At 37.4% G+C, this 22,609-nt stretch overlaps 1 protein-coding gene across 1 annotated transcript in view; it reads left to right on the forward strand.

Moving 5' to 3' along the window:
* The window catches only part of TM2D1 (TM2 domain containing 1), a 46,838-nt gene that overhangs the window by 5,116 nt on the left and 19,113 nt on the right, over window positions 1-22,609 (forward strand). Inside the window, exons 3-4 of the mRNA XM_043461139.1 lie at window positions 7,865-7,973; window positions 19,523-19,614. Of these exons, the coding sequence (XP_043317074.1) occupies window positions 7,865-7,973; window positions 19,523-19,614 (201 nt within the window). The remainder of the gene's footprint in view (window positions 1-7,864; window positions 7,974-19,522; window positions 19,615-22,609) is intronic.

A 22,609-nucleotide genomic window follows, 5' to 3' on the forward strand; every position in this document is an offset into this window, starting at 1 on the left:
CTCCTCCTGCCCTCAATCTTTCCCAGCATCCAGGTCTTTTACAATAAGTCAGCTCTTCACATCTGGTGGCCAAAGTATGGGAGCTTCAGCTTCAGTGTCAGTGGTTCTAATGAATATTCAGGGTTGATTTCCTTTAGGATTGACTGGTTTGATCTCCTTGCTGTCCAAGCAACTCTTAAGAGTCTTCTCCAGCATCACAATTCAAAAGCGTCAATTCTTTGGCACTCAGCCTTTTTTATGGTCCAATTCTCACATCCATACATGACTACTGGAAAAAAATAGCTTTCACTATCAAGACCTTTGTCAGCAAAGTGATGTCTGTGCTTTTTAATATGCTGTCTAGGTTTGTCATAGCTTTTCTTCCAAGGAGCAAGCTTCTTTTAATTTTACTGCAGCCACCATCTGCAGTGATTTTGGAGCCCAGGAATATAAAATCTATAACTATTTCAACTTTTTCCCCATCTGTTTGCTTGAAGTGATGGGACTGGATGCCATGAACTTTTTGAAGTTGAGTTTTAAGCCAGCTTTTTCACTCTCCTCTTTCACCCTCATGGAAAGGTTCTTTAGTTCTTCCTTGCTTTCTGCCATTAGAGTAGTATCATCTGCGTAACTGAGGTTGTTGATACTTTTGGCCACCTTGATTCCAGCTTGTGATTCACCCAGCTGGCATTTCGCATGATATACTCTGCATAGAAGTTAAATAAGCAGAGTGACAATATACGGCCTTGTCGTACTTTCCCAATTTTGAATCCATCTGTTGTTCAACATCCGGTTCTGTTACTTCTTGACTGCATGCAGGTGTTTTAGGAGACAGGTAAGGTGGTCTCGTATTCCCATCTTTTTTAGAATTTTCCACAGTTCGTTGTGATCCACACTGTCAAAGGCTTCAGCGTAGTCAATGAAGCAGAAGTAGGTCTTTTTCTGGAATTTTGCTTTTTCTATGATCCAGCAGATGTTGGCAATTTGATCTCTGGTTACTCTGCTTTTTCTAAACTCAGCTTGTATATCTGGAAGGTTTTGGTTCATGTACTATTGGATCCTAGCTAGAAGGATGTTGACCATTACTTTGCAAGCATGTGAAATGAGTGCAGTTGTATGATAGTTTGAATGTTCTTTGGGATTGGAAAGAAAACTGACCTTTTCCAGTCCTATGGCCACTGTTGAGTTCTCCATATTTGCTGGGTACATTGAGTGCAGCACTTTAACTGCATCATCTTTTGGGACTTGAAATAGCTCAGCTGGAAATCCATTACCCCTACGAGCTTTGTTCGTTGTAATGCTTCCTAAGGCCCAGTTGACTTCATACTCCAAAATGTCTGACTAGGTCAGTGACCACACCATTGTGGTTATCCAGGTCATTAAGACTTCTCTGTAAAGTTCTTCTTTGTATTCGTGCCACAATTTCTTAATCACATCTGCTTCTGTTATGTTCTTGTCTTGTGTATGCTGTGCTAAGTCACTTCAATCAGGTCCAACTTTTTGCGATCCTATGGACTAAATGCCCACCAGACTCCTCTGTCCATGAGATTCTCCAGTCAAGAATATTAGAATTAGTTGCTGTTCCATCCTCCAGGGAATCTTCGAAACCTAGGAATCGAACCTGCATTGGCTGGTGGGTTCTTTACCACTAGCACCACCTGGGAAACACAAAACTATCTATTATTGGGAAAATATTTAATTTATTTAGATGTTATTATATGGCATTCTGCTAAGTGGTAGAGATGATACAAAAGAAAAGACGATTTCTGCCCTCGAGGAGTGTGCTGTCTAGTACATATATATACACATATTGACATATATAGCAAGTGGTTTCAATTTTCTAATCAGTAAAATACAAAAGTATTAAAAACCCATTTCCAGAAATTTTGCTCTGGTCCTTTGACACAGGTCTTTTTTATTAAGATTTTATTGAAATGTATTTATGCAAAAGTACACTTAAATATTGTTGTTGTTGTCCAATTGCTCAGTCTTATCTGAATCTTTGTGACCCCATGGACTGCAGCATGCCAAGTCCTTAACCATCTCCTGGAGCATGCTCAAACTCCTGTCCATTGAATCAGTGAGGCCATCCAACCGTCTCACGTTCTCTGTCATCCCTTTCTCCTGTGTTCAGTCTTTCCCAGCATCAGGGTCTTTTCCAAAGAGTCAGTTCTTCGCATCAAGTGGCCAAAGTATTGGAGTTGCAGCTTCAGCATCAGTCCTTCCAGTGAATATTCAGGATTGATTTCCTTTAGGATTGACTGGTTGAGTCTCCTTGCAGTCCTAGGGACTCTCAAGAGTCTTCTCCAGCACCACTTTTCAAAAACATCAATTTTTTGACATTCAGCCTTGTTCATGGTCCAGCTCTCACATTCATATATGACTACTGGAAAAACCCCAGTTTTGACTATACGGACCTTTGTAGGCAAAGTGATGTCTCTGCTTTTTAATACATTGTCTAGGTTTGTCATAGCTTTTCTTCCAAGTAGTAAATGTCTTAATTTTATGACTAGAGTAGAATCCCACACCATTTCCTGTCTAGGTCACTCCTTTTTACTGTTACGAAACTTCGTTGATTATTTTGAGTTTAGCTTTTTTGTGCTTAAAGAAATAGTTCTGCTTTATATAATAAATACTGTCTATCAAGGTTAAGTTGTTGTTCACTCACTCAGTCATGTCTGACTCTTTGTGACCCCATGGTCTGCAGCACGCCAGGCCTCCCTGTCCCTCATCATCTCCCGAAGGTTGCCCAAGTTCATGTCCATTGCATCGTTGATGACAAGTTGATGCCATTTAAATCCCAGTCATTGGCCAGAGCCAAACATTTTGCAAGAAAACTGCAAATGGAATAATTTTCAGGATTGTAGCATGTTGCTTAATTTTGTCCACTAGTTAACATTTATGGGTAACTGGCTTCCTAAAGCTCACCATACAGACTTATTTTTACTTGTTTCTGAAATTCGTGTAAGCATGGCATTATTGTGGTGTAATGAAAAGGGTGTTGATTAAAAGTGATGAATGTTAGTCTAGGACTTAAAGAATATTACCTAGTGTGAGACTTTGGTCAGCTCGTTTAATTTCTTGGAATGTCAGTTTTTCTGTTTGTACAAGGAAAAAAAATTAAAAGCATATTACTAGTTCTGCCTACATAACAGGTTTTTTTTTTTTAAATAAGGATCAAATGAAGTCACTATAAAATATGTAAAAATGAATAAACTCTAGGGCTGTAGGCATCCATTGAATTAATTCCATTTCACAAAGTCTTTTATTACTTTTACAGTCACTCACATGTTATGTTTATTCCTCATGTTAGGCTCAGTCTCTTAGTCTTCTCAGTGGTGAAGTTCTCTAAGTTTTTAGAGTTTAAGTTGAACATTTTCTCTAGCCAGGCACAATACTTTACATACCAAATGCCTTTAATACTTGGCTAGTAGTATTACAAGGGTCTTATTTTTGTTTCACAGATTACAAAACAAGGTTCAGTGAGATTTCGTAACTTGACCAGAAGAACATACTAGTTAAGTGACAAGAGTTTGGACTTAAACCTAAATTTGCCCCATTCTGAAGTACTGCATTTTGGCATTTTCTAACAAATCTGATCAGTTTTCATGTTTCTCTTATCATTTTCTCATGTCATGTCATCTCACTTTATACTGAGAGCAGCCCCTCATCCATTCTAACTAAAGTATGTAGTTTTTGTCCCTTGAAATAATTAACTCATACTTCTGTCAGACTTCTCTAGAAATATTGTGGCAATGTGGTTTTCCCTTCACTCTGGTATTTCCACTAATTGTATCTTTCCTGAGGTTCTAAGTCTGAAATGTGGGGCATTTTTCTCTCCTTATTTGTCTCATTGACTACAAAGTAGCTCATATTGAATACAGATCATTTCTTATATTAGAAATGATAAAATACATTGAAAACTAAAGTTGTCAAAATTTGAGAGTTTGAACAATTAATAGAATCTAACAAAAATTATAATTTATTTGTTTTTCATATTTTTATAAAGCATTTTTACAACTCACCTATAAATGGAAGCTTCCCAGGTGGCTCAGTGGTAAAGAATCCGCCTGCAATGCAGGAGACGCAGGAGATTCGTGGGTTTGATCCTTGGATTGGGAAGATTTCCTGGAGTATGAAATGGCAACCCACTCCACTATTTTTGCCTGGGAAATCCCATGGACAGAGCAACCTGTCAAGCTACAGCCCATGAAGTTACAGAGAGTCAGATATGACTGACAAGCATGCATGCCCACCTCCATAAATGTTTAATCTTTCAAAATTTTGTAAAGGAAGCTGTAATCTCAAAAAACAGTGCATTTCTCTAAAGCAAAGTATATTGGACAAAGCCTCTAGGGGAATCATCCTGGGTCCTCAGCAGTGAAAGTCCCAAGTCCTAATCACTGGACCCCCAGGGAAAGCTCCACATCAGTCTGATCTCTGCTTCTGTCTTCATACTGCATCCTGCCTGCATGCCTTCACAGCATCTTCTGCCTGTGTGTGTTCACTTTCCCCTTTTTGAAGGATACCCATCTTACTGCATTAGGGCCCACCCCAATGACCTCATCTTAATTTGGATGCAAAGTTGGATTGCAAACTTAAATTTGCAAAGATGCTATTTCGAAGTAAGGTCACATTCTGAGGTGCTGAGGGTTAGGACTTCAATATATCTTTTTGGGAGAGTGCAGTTTAGCCCACAGTATGTCTTTACAATAATCAGTTTCCAGATCCTCAGTTGTTTTTTTGTTTTGTTTTTTTTAATTTTTAAGTTGAAGGATAATTGCTTTACAGAATTTTGTGGTTTTCTGTCATACATCAGTGAGAATCAGCTTTTATTATATGTGTATTTTTTCCTACAATTAGTGTAAAATTTCTGAATTTAAAAGAAGAGCCCTTTCATATTCTTGATTGGATCATGATACATATCAAATTGCTGTGTTTAGAGTCCACTGTAAAGAATGCTATAATATTTCAATATTAAGGGCAGTATTTACAGTATGGTGGAAATAAAATTTTTCCCAGCCATTTAAATCCATGGTGAAAAATTTTAGATGTCAATTTAAAAATGTGTGAGGGAATATATAGTTTTAAAAAATTTTAGGGAGTATGTGAGCAAAATTTTTTGAACACAGCTGATCTAGAGCATTGTTTTTCAACCTTAGTATTAGTAATGTTTGGGGCTAGATAATTATTGTGAGGAGGCGATCTTGTGCCTTGTAGAAGGTTTAGAAGCATCCTGGCCTCCATCCACTAGATGCCAGTATCATTTTCCCAGTAGTGACAACCAAAAACGTTTCAAGACATTGCCAAATATCCCCTGAAAAGCAAAATTACTTCCTGTCATTCCTCCACCGTTTAAACAGAGCACACTCCTCTCCTGTCAGTCGGTGACATAGAGAATGCATTAGCATTTCAGGTGTTTTGAGTTGTCTGCTACATGCTTGTGCTTATGCTCCTCGGTCGCTCACCTGTATCTGACTCTTTGTGACCCCATGGACTGTAGCCCGCCAGGCTTCTCTGTCCACGGAATTCTCCAGGCAAGAATACTGGAGTGGGTTGCCATGCCCTCCTGAGAGGATCTTCCCAACCCAGGGATTGAACCCGCTTCTCTCGTGTCTCCTGCATTGGCAGGTGGATTCTTTACCACTGTGTTGCCTGGGAAGCTGTCTGCCATATAGCGCCAGTCAAAAGCATGACCTAAGATGGCAGACCAAGAGATATAACTTAAGGGACTTGATAATAATTGATTCACAGAAATCATTAAGCTTTATCCCTGTCTCAAGGCAAATGGCCAGACAGCTACATATAAATCATCTGTTGACTTTTGTTGCCCTATCTCTGTCAATCCTAACATTATAAGCCCTTGCTTATATCTGAAGTCAGTGTGAGAAAAGGCTATGTGGAAAACTTTTATTGTTTTGTAAAGGTTCTTATTATTAAGGACCTTCTCTATTACATTCCTTTACTCTTGTGTCATGTACCAAACCAAGTTCCCACAGTGGTTTAGAGGTGAATTGGTATGCTTTCAGTTATATCACAGTTGCCTTACTACCAGGAGCCTCTAAGCTAAATTTGTGATCAATTACACTGTCTTCCCTTAGTTGTTTCCTAGGATAATTATTTCTTCACTCTCTCTTCCTTTCATTTTATTACCTTCTTTCTTATCTAAATGGTTCTCAGTTTTACTGAATCTGTGCTTTTTAGCATAAGCACCTTCTTGTGTTGGAAATCTAAACACATTAAATAAGTAAAGTTTATGGGACGATATAGTTTGAACTACCAGTAACACAACCAAAGAGTGCAAAGTCATTACAGGGTATTTTTCCTAGCATCATTCTCTCAATGTACTGCTGCTGCTAAGTCACTTCAGTCGTGTGCGACTCCGTGCGACCCCACAGACGGCAGCCCACCAGGCTTCCCCGTCCCTGGGACTCTCCAGGCAAGAACACTGGAGTGGGTTGCCACTTCCTTCTCCAATGTGTGAAAGTGAAAAGTGAAAGTGAAGTCGCTCAGTCATGTCCGACTCTTAGCAACCCCATGGACCTACCAGACTCCTCCATCCATGGGATTTTCCAGGCAGAGTACTGGAGTGGGGTGCCATCGCCTTCTCCGTCTCAATGTACTACCCTGGCCTAAAAAAGGACAGTGATTTGTTGGAAATCTTAAGGTAATTATAAAGTAGACAGAAAATAAATACCATTTATTTTTCTTTCATAATAAAAGACTGGGGTCTCTGTGGGGTTTTTTTTTAGTCTATTATAGCAAGTTCTATCTTCATTTTCTCAAAAAATTATAATCATTGATATTAAGCATAGAGATAAGCATTTCCTGAAACTAGCCTAAAGGTATTAGTACCCTTTTAGTCAGAAATGGTGAAGGAGTGAAAAATACTAACCTTTATTGATTGCCTACTAAGTGCTCAGCTTTTTTTTTTTTTTAATTTTTTTATTAGTTGGAGGCTAATTACTTCACAACATTTCAGTGGGTTTTGTCATACATTGATATGAATCAGCCATAGATTTACACGTATTCCCCATCCCGATCCCCCCTCCCACCTCCCTCTCCACCCGATTCCTCTGGGTCTTCCCAGTGCACCAGGCCCAAGCACTTGTCTCATGCATCCCACTAAGTGCTCAGCTTTATGCTACATCATTTATATCACATTTAATCCCCACAGTAATCTTCTTATGATCTTAGTGCTACTTTTATCTACATGGAATCCAAGTTTCTGAAAGAGGCAATGTACAGATAGGTGATTCTCATTCCAAAGTTCTTACTTTATATGATGAGGCCATAAAAGCTTCAGGACAGTACCTGCTTAGCACATAGTAAGCTCTGTAAGTGTTACTTCCTCTTCTTAAGTCATCTGGGTTGTGAATAAAGATCAAATTACTAAATGCTGAGATAACATACTACATCAAATCCTAGAGGGAATGGAGAAGCAAACCCATTTAGAATAAATAAAAAGTTATTTATAATAAAGAAGAATCTTAGTTTATTGTAGGTATCATCTATAAGAATTTTATAACCTGAAAATACAAAATCAGATTATGTTTTATGTAATGAATTGCCTGATGAGTTACCAACAAAAAATTCGAGAAGTATTCTTCACCCTAGAGATGAAGTAAAGGACAGTAATGTTATGCAATTCTTCTTTGGTCATCTTTGTCAGGGGCAGGAGATTGAACATTATCTTATCTTGTACATGAATATATATAATATAGCTTTTCCTATCCAAATTAAAATCTCATATCATATATTGGGAGGTGGTTGGTTTGAACATTAGATTTCCTTGTGTGCATTGCTAGCCTTAGGAAAAGAGCATAATTACATAATTTTCCACAGGAAAAAGAAATAATGTATTCTTGCTTTTTTCTGCCTTTAGTACAGTGTTTTCCAGCACCTAACATAACTTGTAAGGATTTTGGTGGCAACGAAACACATTTTACTGGAAACGAAGTTGGTTTTCTCAAGCCTATATCTTGCCGAAATGTGTAAGTATATTACTGAAGCTAAATTTTCTGATTTACATGCCTGAGTTAGTCTCAGCTGAGTGGAATGAAGAGTAGAGTTAATTTATAAGGAGAATCCTGCACTAATACAAACTTTTTATCTTTTTGCTTTTGTCAGAAAACCTCTATTTTAAGTGTGTGTATTGTTTTAAAAATGCAGTTTACCAACAAAGTAAAGCTTAGTAGTTCACTGTATGGGATAAACAGACTGAGTGGCTTCAGGCCATGTCAGTTCAGTCAGTTTATGCTACCAAATGGATTATGAAAAAATTCTGTTTTCAAAATGTGGGGACTTTCTTGAGTGCAAATAAGGGACTGCATACCTACAGTATTTAAAGAATGCTAGTTAGTAATCATTTGCATTTTGAAACTTGGTTTCTTTGTAATTGGTTTGGATAATGAATGATAATGTTTAACAATTCAGAAGTTAGTTTGTTTATATTAAGACAAATGACTTTGTTTTGTTGGAAATATTCTTAGCTTAAAGAACTTTTAAGTTTGCTGTTTGTTTTTGCTGCAGTAAAGCTGACAGTTTATTCTTATATTTCTACTTTGTTCTGAAAGCATGATTTAGTTTCACCCATTTTTATTAATTCCTAGCATTGTATTTTTACTTCTTACTGTATGTTGTTGCATTTTATATAATGGTACCTATTTTGCAGTTGTATAAATAAAGGCCACTGTTTGTTTCTACAAGTTCCATTAGAATTCTTAGAAATTACTACCGGAGTCTTTTTTCTTTTCTTTTGACCCTACTTTACAAAGTTAATGAGGAGCTTTAGATTTTGTCTTGCTGTGTAATCCAATCACTTAAGCTTCTTGGGTTCTAAGATTTCTCATTAGTAAAATAATAATTGTTAAGAGAAATTATTTTCAAAGTACTTAGATATGATTTAGTCAGTTTTTAAATTTATAGGTTGATATTTCCAAATGACAAATAATTTGTTAAGTGTTGGTGGTCCAAGAAAACATTTGTTAAGAACCACTCAGGTTGGACACTGCAGATTCATTTTACCTGTAATGTTCACATCACAATGATCTGCCACTTAATTTCCAAGTTAACTCTGATTTTTCTTTTAATGTCTCTGAGTGGATTAGACTGAAATGCAACTGAGCTATACCAATCATGCTCACAAGACATTCATGTCAATTGTGATAAGAAATATAATTATCAAGGAAACTAGATACTCCAAGCCTACTGGTCAACTTATTTCTCTCCTATAGTAAAGTCCAAAATTTCAAAATAGGATTTGCTGGAAGAGCATTGAATCAGAACAAAAGGAGTTAGGTTGATGGATAATTTTAATGATAAATCACAAAAGTAATATAACCTAATACATTACTTTCCTCTATCAGAATATTCAGTATGTGCCTTTCAAACAACCACCTGCTGGTCAGCTACTGAAGACTCACTGACAAATTGTTAATTCATTGAATGTTCCCTTTTCCAGTTTACATATTTTCCTTCTCCTGTTGGCATATCCTTTCATAATATTGATACGTGATTAAAACTCCATCTTAATATCACAGATGTGGCCATTCCATAAGGTATTCTTTAGCAACTGAAGTCTATTAACTATGTCTAATCAGTTACCAAGTCACACCTGTTTATACTGCCCATCTACACTATTTGGAGCAACCTAACTGTTTTAACAGATGCCTTTAGAATTTTAGTGGCTTAACCCAATAAATTTTATTTCTCATTCATATCATAATCCAATTTGTGTTGGTTCGGAGGTCTGCATGAGGTAAAGGAAGTGATAGTTGCTCCATGCAGACATGCAGGGGTCTTGTACCTTTCATCTTGTGACTTTACTTCCTCTAGTCCTTAGAGTCTTTTCCATTCAGCTAACAGATGGAGAGAGATGGAACACCTATAGACATGTTTTATGGACCAGACATGGTGTACATGATGGCTTACGTCACTTCTGTCCCCATTCCATTGGCCAGATCTAAGTGATGGCTGCATTTAACTGCAAAGTGAGCTAGAATATTAATACACAGGCATACCTCAGAGATATCTTGAGTTTGGTTGCAGATCAGTGCAATAAAGCAGGTTACACGAATCTTCTGGTTTCCCTGTGTATATAAAAGTTATGTTTATACTATGTGTAGTCTATTAAGTGTGCAATAACATTGTGTCCAAAAATCCGTACCTTAATTTAAAAATAATGCTGTTGAAAAAATGTCACTGACAGACTTGCCTGGTGAAGGGTTGATACAGACCTTCAATTTGTAAAAAAAACAAAACAAAACAAAACTCAGTGTATCTGTAAAGCACATTAACACAAAGCACAGCAAAACAAGGTGCGCATGGAATGTAGCTGCATGTCTGTGAGAAAAAGCAAAATGATTTGATGAGCAGTTAGGTATATCTCTGCTGCACCACCAGTTTTTAGATTATTCTTCAGGGTGATTTATTTATATCAATCCCTGCTTTTCTAATTTAATTCCCCTTACTAGCCAAGCTTGTTGAGGGGCTTGTTTTTATAATATTTATCTTTTACGAATTTTTAGTCTAATGCAGCATGGCTTTTGGCCATACTAAAATTCACCAGCGATCTTTGTTACTATATCAAATGGATATTTATAGTCTGTATCTTAATCCTTCTACAGCATTTGGTATTCCTTTTTCTTAAAATACTTTATTTCCTTGACTTAGAGTATAAAACATACTTCGCAATTTCCTTTGATTCCTATTCTTTTCCTTATTTCTTATATCTTGATATTCCCAAGATTATGTTTTTGGTCCTTTTCTTCATTCATCCACCCCTTTGGTTTCTCAGACCATCTTTATATAAAGATCCCAAACTGAATCTATTGTCTCTTCCTTCAATCATTTCCTCCTTTGTATTAGTGAATGCAGCTGTTCTATCCAGTTCCTTAAGGAGAAACTTTGGAGTCGTTCTCCAAAGAATGACTCATTCCCTACATTTAGTCTGGCTGCTTCTGCCTTCAATATTTCCCAGTTTTGTTTCCTTTTCTCTTCCACTGCTAGTAGCCAGTAGATTATCACTTGAGTTTCTACCAAGCCTCCCAGTTTATTTCTCTACTGCTATTCTGGTGATCCATTTCAATGTAGAGAGGGCACTACTGCCGTCACTGCAAAATCTGACATCCTTGTAATATTAGATGCATAGACAGGATTTCTGGGCTGTTTACTGTCTCCCCCAACTCCCTGAGAATGTCTTAATTGTGAGTGCAGTGCAAAAAATAGGATTATAAGCAGGAGACATGATCAGATTTGACTTTAATATGATGATTCCAACTACCTCTTTATTTCTTTACTCTTATTTGTAGCAACTCCTTGAAAGGATCATCTAATACTTCTTTTCTTTAGTTTTTTTCCAATTTTTTTTTTATTGAGTTAACATTGGTTTGTAACATGTTTCATGTATACATTATAATTCAACTTCTATATATACTACAGGCTGTTTGCCACCAAGTCTAGCTCCCATCCATCATCATGCAGTTGATCCCCTTTACCCATTTCATCCACCTCCCACCTGCCTTCACCTCTGGGGACTACCAGTATCTTCTGTTTCAGTGTATTTGTTTTCATGTTATTTTTTGTTATTCATTTACTAATTTTTTGTATGTGCCACATATGAGCAAAATGGGCTTCCCTGATGGCTCAGCGGGTAAAGAATCCCCCTACAGTGCAGGACACACAGAAGACACGGGTTCAATCCCAGAGTCAGGAAGATCCCCTGAAGGAGGCAATGGCAGCCCACCCCAGTATTCTTGCCTGGAAAATCCCATGGCCAGAGGAGACTGGTGGGCTACAGTCCATGGGGTCACAAAGAGTCGGACATAGCTGAGCATGAGCATGCACTATGTCCCATTGTCTCTGCAAGGCTCAGGCCCAGCCATGAGCGAAATCATATGATATTTGTCTTTCTCTATCTCACTTCTTTCACTTAACACAATGCCCTCAAGATCTGTCCATATTGTCACAAATGGCAAGATTTTTTTTTTTAGTGAATGAGTAGTAGTCTTGTATGTTTAGATATGTGTATCTATCTTTTTATCCATTCATTCACCAGTGGCCTTAGGTTGTTTCCACATCTTGGCTAAGGTTAATAATGCTGCAGTGAACATTGGAATGCATATATATTTTTGAATTAGTATTTCCTTATTCTTTGGATGAATACCTAGAAGTGGAATAGCTAGATCATATGGTAATTTTATTCTTAATTTTTTGAGGAATCTCCATACTGTTTTTCATAGTGGCTGCTCCAAATTACATTTCCACCAACAATGCATGAGTATTCCCTTTTTCTCCACAGCCTTTCCAACATCTCGTTTTTTCTTGTTTTTATGATGATAGCCATTCTAATGTGTGAGGTGATAACCTCATTGTGGTTTTAATTTGCATCTCTCTGATGATTTGTGATATTGAACATCTTCTTTTCAAGTGCCTATTAGCCATGTCTTAAATGGAAAATTGTTCGGATCATATGCCCATTTTTAAATCAGGTTGTTTGTTTTGTTGTAATTGAGTTGTATGATAAGAATTGCACTGAATGTAGATTCTATTAGGTAATTTGTATTTTAGCAATGTTAATTCTTCCAATTCATGAGCATGGGATATTTTTACATTTCTTTGTGTTTTCTTCAGTTAATTTCAATAATTTCCTATAGTTTTCAGTGTCCAGGTCTTTCATTTCCTTGGTTAAATTTATGCCTAGGTATTCCATTCTTTTTGTTGCAATTGTAAATGGGATTTTTTAAACTTCTTTTTCTTCTAGTTGTTAATGTATAAAAGAGCATATTTTTGTATATTGATTTTCTACCTTGCTGTTTTACTGTATTTGTTTATTATTTCTAATAATTTTTTTTTTTGCAGCATGTTTAGGGTTTTCTGTATATAAAATTGTGTCATCCACAAACAGTGACAGCTTTACTTCTTCCTTGCCAATATGGTTGTCTTTTATTTCTTTTTCTTGCCTAATTGCTCTGGCTATGAATTCCAGTATTATGTTGAATAAGAGTGTTGAGAGTGGGTATCCTTATCTTGTCCCTGATCTTAGAGGGAAAAGCTTTCAATTTGTCACTGCTGAATATAATAGCTATAGGTTTATTATATATGGGCTTTACTATATAGAAGTACCTTCCTTCTATACTCATTTTATTAAAAGTTTTTTTTTTTATCATAAATGAATGTTGAATCTTGTCAGATGCTTTATCTGCATAAATTGAGATGATCATATGATTTTTATTCACTTTGTTAATATGATATATAACATTGATTGATTTGCAAATGAACCATCCTTGCATTCCTGTAATAATCCCATTTGATTATGGTATATAATCCTTGTAATGTATTGTTGTATTTGGTTTACTAATATTTTGTTGAGGATGTTTGCATCTGTGTTCATCAGAGATATTGTTTTGTAATTTTCTTCTCTTTTGATGTCCTCGTCTTGTTTTGGTATCATAGTAATGTTGGTTTTCTAAAATGAGTTAGGAAGTGTCCCCTCCTCTTCATTTTTTTGGAAGAGATTGAGAAAGATAGGTATTAAGTCTTTGAATGTTTGGTAGAGTTCACCAGTGAAACCATCTGGTCCTGGACTTTTGTTTTGGGGAAGGTTTGTGATTACCATTTTAATCTCTTAGTTGGTAATTGGGCTATTCAAATTTTCTATTTCTTATGGATTCAGTCTTGGAAAGCTGTATGATTCTAAGAATTTATTTGTTTCTTCTAAGCTGTCCAATTTATTGGCATACAGCTATTCACAGTAGTCACTTATAATCCTTTATATTGGGTTGACCAAAAAGTTCTTTCTGGATAAGATGCCATGGAAAAACCCAAATGATCTTTTTGGCCAACCAAGTATTTCTTTGATATCCATTGTAACTTCTCCTCTTTTATTTCTGATTTTACTTATCTGAGTTCTTTCTTTTTTTAAGTGAGTCAGGCTGAAGGTTTGTCAAGTTTATCTTTTCAAAGAACCAGCTCTTAGTTTCATTCATCTTTTCTATTTTCTTTTTAGTCTCTGTTTCATTTATTTCCAAGTTCATTTTTATTATTTCCTTCCTTCTACGGATCTTGGGCTTCATTTTTTTCCTTCTTTTTTCTAGTTGCTTTAAATGTATGGTTAGATTATTTGTGGTTTTTCTTGTTTCTTGAAGTAGACCTGTATTTCTATAAACCATTCTCTTAGTACTGATATTACATGTGTGTCAGAGATTTTGCTATGTTATATTTTCCTTTCTCTTCAGATATTTTTTAAATTTCCTCTTTAATTTTTTCACTGATGCAATAGTTGTTCAATAGTTTGTTGTTTAGTCTCCACAGATTTATGACTTTTCCAGCTTTCTTCTTAAAATTGATTTCTAGTTTCATACCATTGTGGTCAGAAAAGATACTTGATATAATTTCAGTCTTCTTAAATTTATTAAAGCTTGTTCTGTGCCCCAGCAGATGGTTTATCCTTGGGAACATTCTGTGTGCCCTTAAGAAATATGTGTATTCTGCAGATTTTGGATAGAATGTTCTGTATACATCTATTATTAAGTCTCTTTGGTCTAGTGTTTCATTTAAGGTTGAGTTTTCCTTGTTCTCTTTCTGTCTGTGTGATCTATCCATTTACTGTGGGTTGTTACCATCTCCTTCTCTCACTGTGATGCTGTCAGTTTCTCCCTTTAAGTCAGTTATATGCTTTATATATTTTGGTGCTCTGTTGTTAGGTGCATATGTATTAATAAATATGTTTTCTAAATGAATTGTACCCTTTATCGTTAGTATATAATGCCCATCTCTGTCTTTTGTTAACTTTTTTGGTCTGAAGTCTGTTTTGTCTGATATGAGTATGGTTACGCCTGCTTTCTTTTGGCTGCCAGTTGCTTAGAGTATCATTTTGCAGCCCTTCACTTAGAACTGAGATGTGTCTCCTAGAGTCAGCATATAGTTGGGTCTTATGTTTTACTCCATCCAGGCACTCTGTGTCTTCTGCTTGGTGAATTCAATCTATTTACATTCAGAGAGGGTGCATGTGTGTGTGTGTGTGTTTGCCATGCTGTGTGGCATGCAGGATCTTAGTTTCCCAACCTGGGATTGAACCCATGCCCCCTGCAACAGAAGAACAATCTTAACCACGGGACCACCAGGGAAGTTCCCATTTAGTGTGATTATTGATGTATGAGGACTTGGTATTGCCATTTATCTTTTGTTTTCTGGTTGTTCTGTAATTCCATTGTTTCTTTTTCTTTTCATTTCTGTGCAAGGAAATGGTAGTCTTCTATGATGTTTTTCTCAGTTTTCTCTCCTTTTTTTTATGTTTTGTGTCTCTGCTCTAGATTTTTGTTTTTGTGGTTGTCATGAGGTTTGCATAAACATCTCAAAGATAGTCCTTTTTCTGTTGGTGGTATCTTTTTAAAAATTTTTATCTATTTATTTTTGGCTATACTGGGATCTTCGTTACTGCACAGGCTTTTCTCTCGTTGTGGTGAATGGGGGCTACTCTCTAGTTGTGGTATACGGGCTTCTCATTGCGATGGCTTCTCTTGTTATGGAGCACAGACTCTAGGGCTGCACAGGCTTCAGTAGTTGCAGCACATGAGCTCAGTACGTAGCTTCTGGACTCGAGAGCACAGTCTCAGCAGTTGTGGCACACTGGCTTAGCTGCTCCTCGGCATGTGGGATCTTCCCAGCCCAGGGATCAAACACATGTCTCCTGCATTTGCAGGCAGATTCTTTACCGCTGAGCCACCAGGGAAGTCCTGTTGGTAGTAATCTATCCTCATATTCCTATAGAGGTTGCCTCTTTTTTCCTTTTTCCCTTTTATATTTTTGTTGTCACAAATATGTCTCAGCACAGAATACTGTGAATTCATTAACAAATTGATGTAGCTATAGTTATTTTTTTCATCCTTTAATCTTTGCTATAATTAGGTGTTTAACAACATGTTTTTAATGATTTGTGTTTTGTTTTAATTTGGCTGTGCTGAGTCTTCCTTGCAGCATGAAGGATCTTTGTTGCCACATACTGGATATTTAGTTGTGGCATGTGGGATCTAGTTTCCTGACCAGGGGTTAAACTGGGGCCCCCTGCATTCAGAGTGCAGAGTCTTAACCACTGGACCACCAAGAAATTCCCAGCAACCTATTCTGATATATAGTTACCGTTTTCTGATTCTGTTTATTTATTAGCTTAAAATTTTTTGTACTTTTGCTTTTTCATTTCAAGTAGAAGAATTTTTTTCAGCATTTCTTGTAAGGAAAGTCTAGTGATGATAAACTCCCTCAACTTCTGTTTGTCTGGGAATGCCTTTATTTCTCCCTGTATCTGAATGAAACTTATGCTGTATAGAGTATTATTGGCTGACAGTTTTTATCTTTCAATATTTTGAGTTTGTCATTCTGCCCTGTCCTGGCCAATAGAGTTTCCGCTGAGAAATCTGCTGATCATCTAGTGGGGGTACCTTAGTAGGTTGCTATCTTTTTTCCCCCTGGCTGCCTTTAAAGTTGTTTCTTTGTCATTGACTTTTGACAGTTTTAATGTGTCTTGGGGAAGGTCTTTTTAGGTGTTCTATTTGCTACTTGGGCTTGTATATCTAGCCCCTTTCCCAGATTTGAGACATTCTCAGCTACTACTTAGAAGGGGGCGACAGAAGTTGAGATGGTTGGATGGCATCACCACCTTGATGGACATGAGTTTGAGCAAGCTCTGGGAGTTGGTGATGGACAGGGAAGGCTGGTGTGCTGCAGTCCATGGGGTCACAGAGTCAGACATGACTGAGTGACTGAGCTGAACAGCTATTACTTCCTTCAATAAGCTCTGTTTCCTTCTCCTTCTTTTTTCCTTCTGGTATACCCATTGTCCTTATTTCGCCTTTCTAATGGAGTTGGATAGTTCTTGTAGCTTCTTCATTAAAAAAAAAAAAAGACTTAGTTCTTGCTCCTCTTTCACCTGAATCATTTCTCAGTTTCTGTCTTTAAACTCACTAATTCTCTCTTCCATATGGTCTACTCTATTTCCAGTGTTTTTTAATGCCATTCTTCATGTCATTTATTGAGCTCTTCAGCTTCGTAACTTCTGTTTGGTTCTTTTTTAAGAGTTTCTTTCAGTCTCTTGGATAAAATATTCCTTCTTTTCATTAATTTTTTTCCTTAATTCATTGAACTGCTTTTCTGTTTTCTTGTAGCATGTTGAGTTTCTTCCTGATAGCTATTTTGAATTCTCTGTGAGACCACTGTCTTCTGTGATTTTAAGTTTGATTTCTGGAGAATTGTCATTTTCTTTTCTGATGCTGTGTTACTATGGCTTTTCATGGTGCTTGATGAGTTGTTCCTTTGCTGGCATGCTTGAGGTAGTGAATACCTTTCTCATTTAGGTAGAGCTTTATTTACTTTGATTCTAACAGTTCAACAGGTTGGTAATTAGAGTACTTTTTTTTGTTTTTCAGTAGATGGCACTGCAGCACAGTTTATAGCTTGGCTTCTCTTACCTGCGATGCCTCTGGCTATATTTAACTGGCACTTTCTACTCTCTATCACCTCTGCCAGAGGTGTCACCAGTGCCCTTATCATCTCTGCTTCTTTCCTCAGGGGTTACTGGTGCCCTGATGCTGCAAGAGCTGCTGTCGTTACTGGCATCACCACCAGGGACACCAGGATGGCAGGTCTCTCTGCCACAAGTGGGGTTGCCTGGGTTGTGGACTCTGCTGTAGCGGTGAGGGCAGGGGAGAGCCAGATTTGTGGGTGCTGTAGGATGGAACAGAGTCACAGGCGCTGCTATGGCCCTTCCAGTCTTTCTTAAGGCTGCTCTGTTCTGTATTTTGTCCTCATTGTTGCCAAAACTGCTCTTGGTGAGGTCACTAATGCTCTCCTCTTGGTTAAATTTAGTGGTAAATTCTCAGGCACTCTTATATCATCCATCAGTCACATTTGGCACAGTTGATCACTCTGTTCTTCTTAATACACTGACTTCACTTGACTTCCAAAATACCACACACCTTTTTTTTATTTTTTACTTTTTTATTTTGTATTGGAGTAAAGCCGATTAACAATGTGATAATTTCAGGTGGACAGCAGAGGGATTAAGCCATACATATACATGTATCCATTCTCCCCTAAACTCCCCTCCCATCCAGGCTGCCACATAACACTGAGAAGAGTTCCCTGTGTTATACAGTAGATCCATGTTGACACCACACTCTTGGTTTTACTTATTCCTCACTGTTACTCTTTTCTGGTTTCGTCTCTTCTTCATCTGGGAAGGTTTGTTGTACTTTATTGTGACAATAGCTCACAAATACTCCCCTTCAGTCTATCTTCAGCATAGCAACTAGAGTGACTATTTTCACACCATACCTCTGCTTACCTCTGCAGTGGCTTCACATATCTCTCAGAGTAAAAGATGGTGTTTTTATAGCACTTCAAGGCCCTGCATGATCTGCCCTCTTTGCCCTGTTCTCTCTCTGACCTTGTCTCCTTCTGTTCTTCCCCTTCCTCCATTCCTCCTACACGTGCTTCCTTAATAGACCTTGAACACGCCAGGTAGGCTGCCTTTGCAACAGCAGTTTCTTTTGTCTGGGACACTCTTCCATCAGAGGCATGGCATGGCTAAATCTCTTACCTCCCTTAGGTCTTTGCTGAATTACCACCTTCTCAATGAAGCTTACTCTTGTCACTCCACTTAAATGGCCCTTATCTGTATCCCTGGCATTCTGAATTCCCTATACAACCTAATCCACTTCTTTTTTCATAGCATTTATGACTCTTTTTTTTTTTTAATATTTATTTATTTGACCACACCAGGTCTTAGTTGCAGCACGTGGGGTCTTCAATCTTCATGTCTGCATACAGGATATTTTAGTTGCAGCACATGGGATCTAGTTCCCTGATCAGGGCTCGAACCTGGGCCCCCTGCATTATAAGCACAGTCTTAACCACTGGACCACTAGGGAAGTCCTTCTTTATGACTTTCTAACACACAGTTTCTTTTTAAAATATGTTTAGGTTTATGGGCTTCCCTCATAGCTTAGCTGGTAAAGAACTAAGTTGGTCACCTGCAATGCAGGAGACCCCGGTTCGATTCCTGGGTCGGGAAGATCCCCTGGAGAAAGGATAGGCTACCCACGCCAGTATTCTTGGGCTTCCCTTGTGCTCAGCTGGTTAAGAATCCTCCTGCAATGCAGGAGACCTGGGTTCAATCCCTGGGTTGGGAAGATTCCCTAGAGAAGGGAAAGGCTAACCACTCCATTATTCTGGTCTGGAGAATTCCATGAACTGTATAGCCCATGGGGTCGCAAAGAGTTGGACACAAATGAGAGACTTTCACTTAGGTTTATTACTTGCTGCCACTAGACTGTAAGCTCTTTAAAGGCAGGAATTTTTATCTCTTCTGCTTATTTATATATCCCAGTAGCCTGAAATAGTCCCTGGCACTCAGTAGCCACCCAAAAAGCATTAATTGAATGGATGAATGAACTGATTAACAAACAGTAATAATTAACATTATTTTCTAAAATGTTTTCATGTTGGAAATATATGAATGTGACATTCAGGTTCTGATTCTGTGCAGGAATGGCTATTCATACAAGGTGGCAGTTGCACTTTCTCTTTTCCTTGGATGGTTGGGAGCAGATCGATTTTACCTTGGATACCCTGCCTTGGGTGAGTGTACTTTATTTAAAAAAAAAAATTCTTGTGAAACTTGTAGGTAAATGTACCTATTCTTATAGATTAAATCTCTGCATACTATTAATAGTTACAGGTTCCATGTAGCTGGAGTTGAATAGTCAATGTTTTTCTCTGATTACAGAGCTAGCAGTTAGCTCTGTAGTGAACTTGGGTAAAAGATACTGACTTTACTTGTTTTTTTTTTCATCTTTATGAAAGCACACACTCAAGACAGTGCAGCCATTAGGATAGTAGACTGGAGTTGTCATTGCTAGTGCTATGTACACATTGGGTATTCAATAAATGTTTTAGGAATAAAGGCGTATCTTTTCCTATCCTTCCAAAAATATTTGCCTTCTACCTGGATCTCTATCAGTGTTACTTTGGGAATAGAAACTACTTCTTTCAGGAGAAGTTGGGGTTGGAACTGCAGCAACCAGTATGAGCTGGTGTGGAGCCCGATTATTACCCCTAGCATCCCTCCCCACACCTTCCTCCTGGTTGTAAGTTATACATTTACCATAGTTATTAATGCTTCTGAAAGTGAGTCACATTTGATGATAGCTTTGGTTTAAATAATACTTTCACATGTCTCCCCTTATTTGAACCTTAAAACTCTCTGAGTTTATCATCCTGTTTAAATCTGCTTTAACAGGTAGGGAAATTGTCACCAGAGAGGTTAAAGGATTTGCTACCTCTGGAGGTCTTGCTTTATACTCTGATATATTTGTTATCATCATTGTTTTATGGATAGGGAACTTGTCATGAGATTAAGAGATTTACCCAAGGACACTCATCTAGTGACCTGAATTTGAACCCAAATACTCTGGCTCAAGAGATCATGCTTTATTTACTGTAGTACTTTGCTTCTATATTAGCCCTTCAGTGAGCAGTTTTAAAGTTTCTGAGTGCTCTGCTTTCTAACTACCAAAGCTAATCTTATTCTTTCCATCTTGCTACCCACCAGAGATCAAAGAGGAATCTTCACTGTGAGGTTCAGTTCAGTTCATTCTCTCAGTCGTGTTCAACGCTTTGCCACTCCATGGACTGAAGCACACCAGGCTTCCCTGTCCATCACCAACTCCCAGAGCTGGCTCAAACTCATGTCCAGCGAGTCAGTGATGCCACCCAACCATCTCATCCTCTGTTGTCCCCTTCTCCTCCTGCCGTCAATCTTTCCCAGCATCAGTATCTTTCCTAATGAGTTAGTTTTTCGCATCAGGTGACCAAACTATTAGAGCTTCAGCTTCAACATCAGTCCTTCCAATGAATATTTAGGACTGATTTCTTTTAGGATTGACTGGTTTGATCTCGTTGCAGTCTAAGGGACTCTCAAGAGTCTTATCCAATACCACAGTTCAAAAACATCAATTCTTTGGTGCTCAGCTTTCTGTAGGTCCAACTCTCACATCCATACATGACTACTGGAAAAACCGTAGCTTTGACTAGATAGACCTTGGTTGGTAAAGTAATGTCTCTGCTTTTTAATATGCTGTCTAGGTTGGTCATAGCTTTTCTTCCAAGAACCAAGCGTCTTTTAATTTCATGGCTGCAGTCACCATCTGCAGTGATTTTGGAACCCAAGAAAATAAAGTCTCTCACTGTTTCCATTGTTTCCCCATCTATTTGCCATGAAGTGCTGGGACCAGGTGCCATGATCTTAGTTTTTTGAATATTGAGTTTTAAGCCAACATTTTCACTCTCCCCTTTCACTTTCATCAGGAGGCTCTTTAGTTCTTCTTTGCTTTTTGTCGTAAGGGCGTTGTCATCTGCATATCTGAAGTTATTGATATTTCTTCCTGCAATTTTGATTGCAGCTTTTGCTTCATCCAGCTAGGCATTTCTCATGATGTACTCTGCATATAAGTTTAATAAGCAGGGTGACAATATACAGCCTTGACGTACTCCTTTCCTCATTTGGAACCAGTCTGTTGTTCCATGTCCAGTTCTAACTGTTGCTTCCTGACCTGCATGTAGATTTCTCAAGAGGCAAGTCAGGTGGTCTGGTATTCCCATCTCTTGAGAATTTTTCAGAGTTTGTTGTGATCCACACAGTCAAAGGCTTTGGCATAGTCAATGAAGCAGAAGTAGATATTTTTCTAGAACTCTGTCTCTTTTCTTCATTATATAAAGTTTATATTAGGATTAAATAAGGGAAATATGTTGAGGGTGAGATTAAATTAAATTTAATAAGATCCAAACATTCCTTTAAGAAAAATTTTTCTTTATAGATACTGTATGTATATAGCATTATTTCCTCTGATTGATTTATTCTCATACGTGTGCTGCTTTAGCTGAACCCTTTTTTCACCAGGAAGCCTTATTTTTCTAATATTCTGTCTTTGTGTTTTTAACTGTGTTAACATCTGTGATTTTTCTTTACATGGCAATAATTGGTATATTTTGTTTTGGCCATCTGTAGCATTAAAAGATTATGGATTCTCAAAGATAATAGCTCTTTTGGAGCAGTTAATGGGCAGAGAGATACTCCTTTCATGGTGATAATACTTTTAAGTGTAAATATTTTCTTATGAGAATAACAAAGTGCTGTATATTTTTAAGCCCCAAACTTCAAAATCTTTGGTTATTTTATTCCTTTTTTCTTTTTAAGTTTGGAGTTACCAGTTTGGACTGGCATGTTATATCCACAGATCATGGGACAAATAAAAGTATAGGGATTTGTAGGTTAAACTCTTCTAAGATTTGAAAGCTCTCCTTTATTGGTATAGGCAGAAAAAGAGTAGAGATACCTAATTACCAAATCATTACAGAACACTTGTGCTTTGGCACAAGCAGCTTCAGTATGAAATAATCTACATTCTCTAAAATGGTTACACAGAAGAGTATTTGCAAGACTCAACCTGTAATAAAGCAAAATATACCCCCAATTTTTTTTAAATACCAAAAACTAATCTCTGTGCTTTTTATTTTATACCCAAATAAATCCTTTTATTGAATTTGTATACTTTAAATGTAAAATTTAAGTTAC

The sequence above is a fragment of the Cervus canadensis genome, chromosome 2 (genome assembly GCF_019320065.1).
Source record: "Cervus canadensis isolate Bull #8, Minnesota chromosome 2, ASM1932006v1, whole genome shotgun sequence".
Classification (NCBI taxonomy): domain Eukaryota; kingdom Metazoa; phylum Chordata; class Mammalia; order Artiodactyla; family Cervidae; genus Cervus; species Cervus canadensis.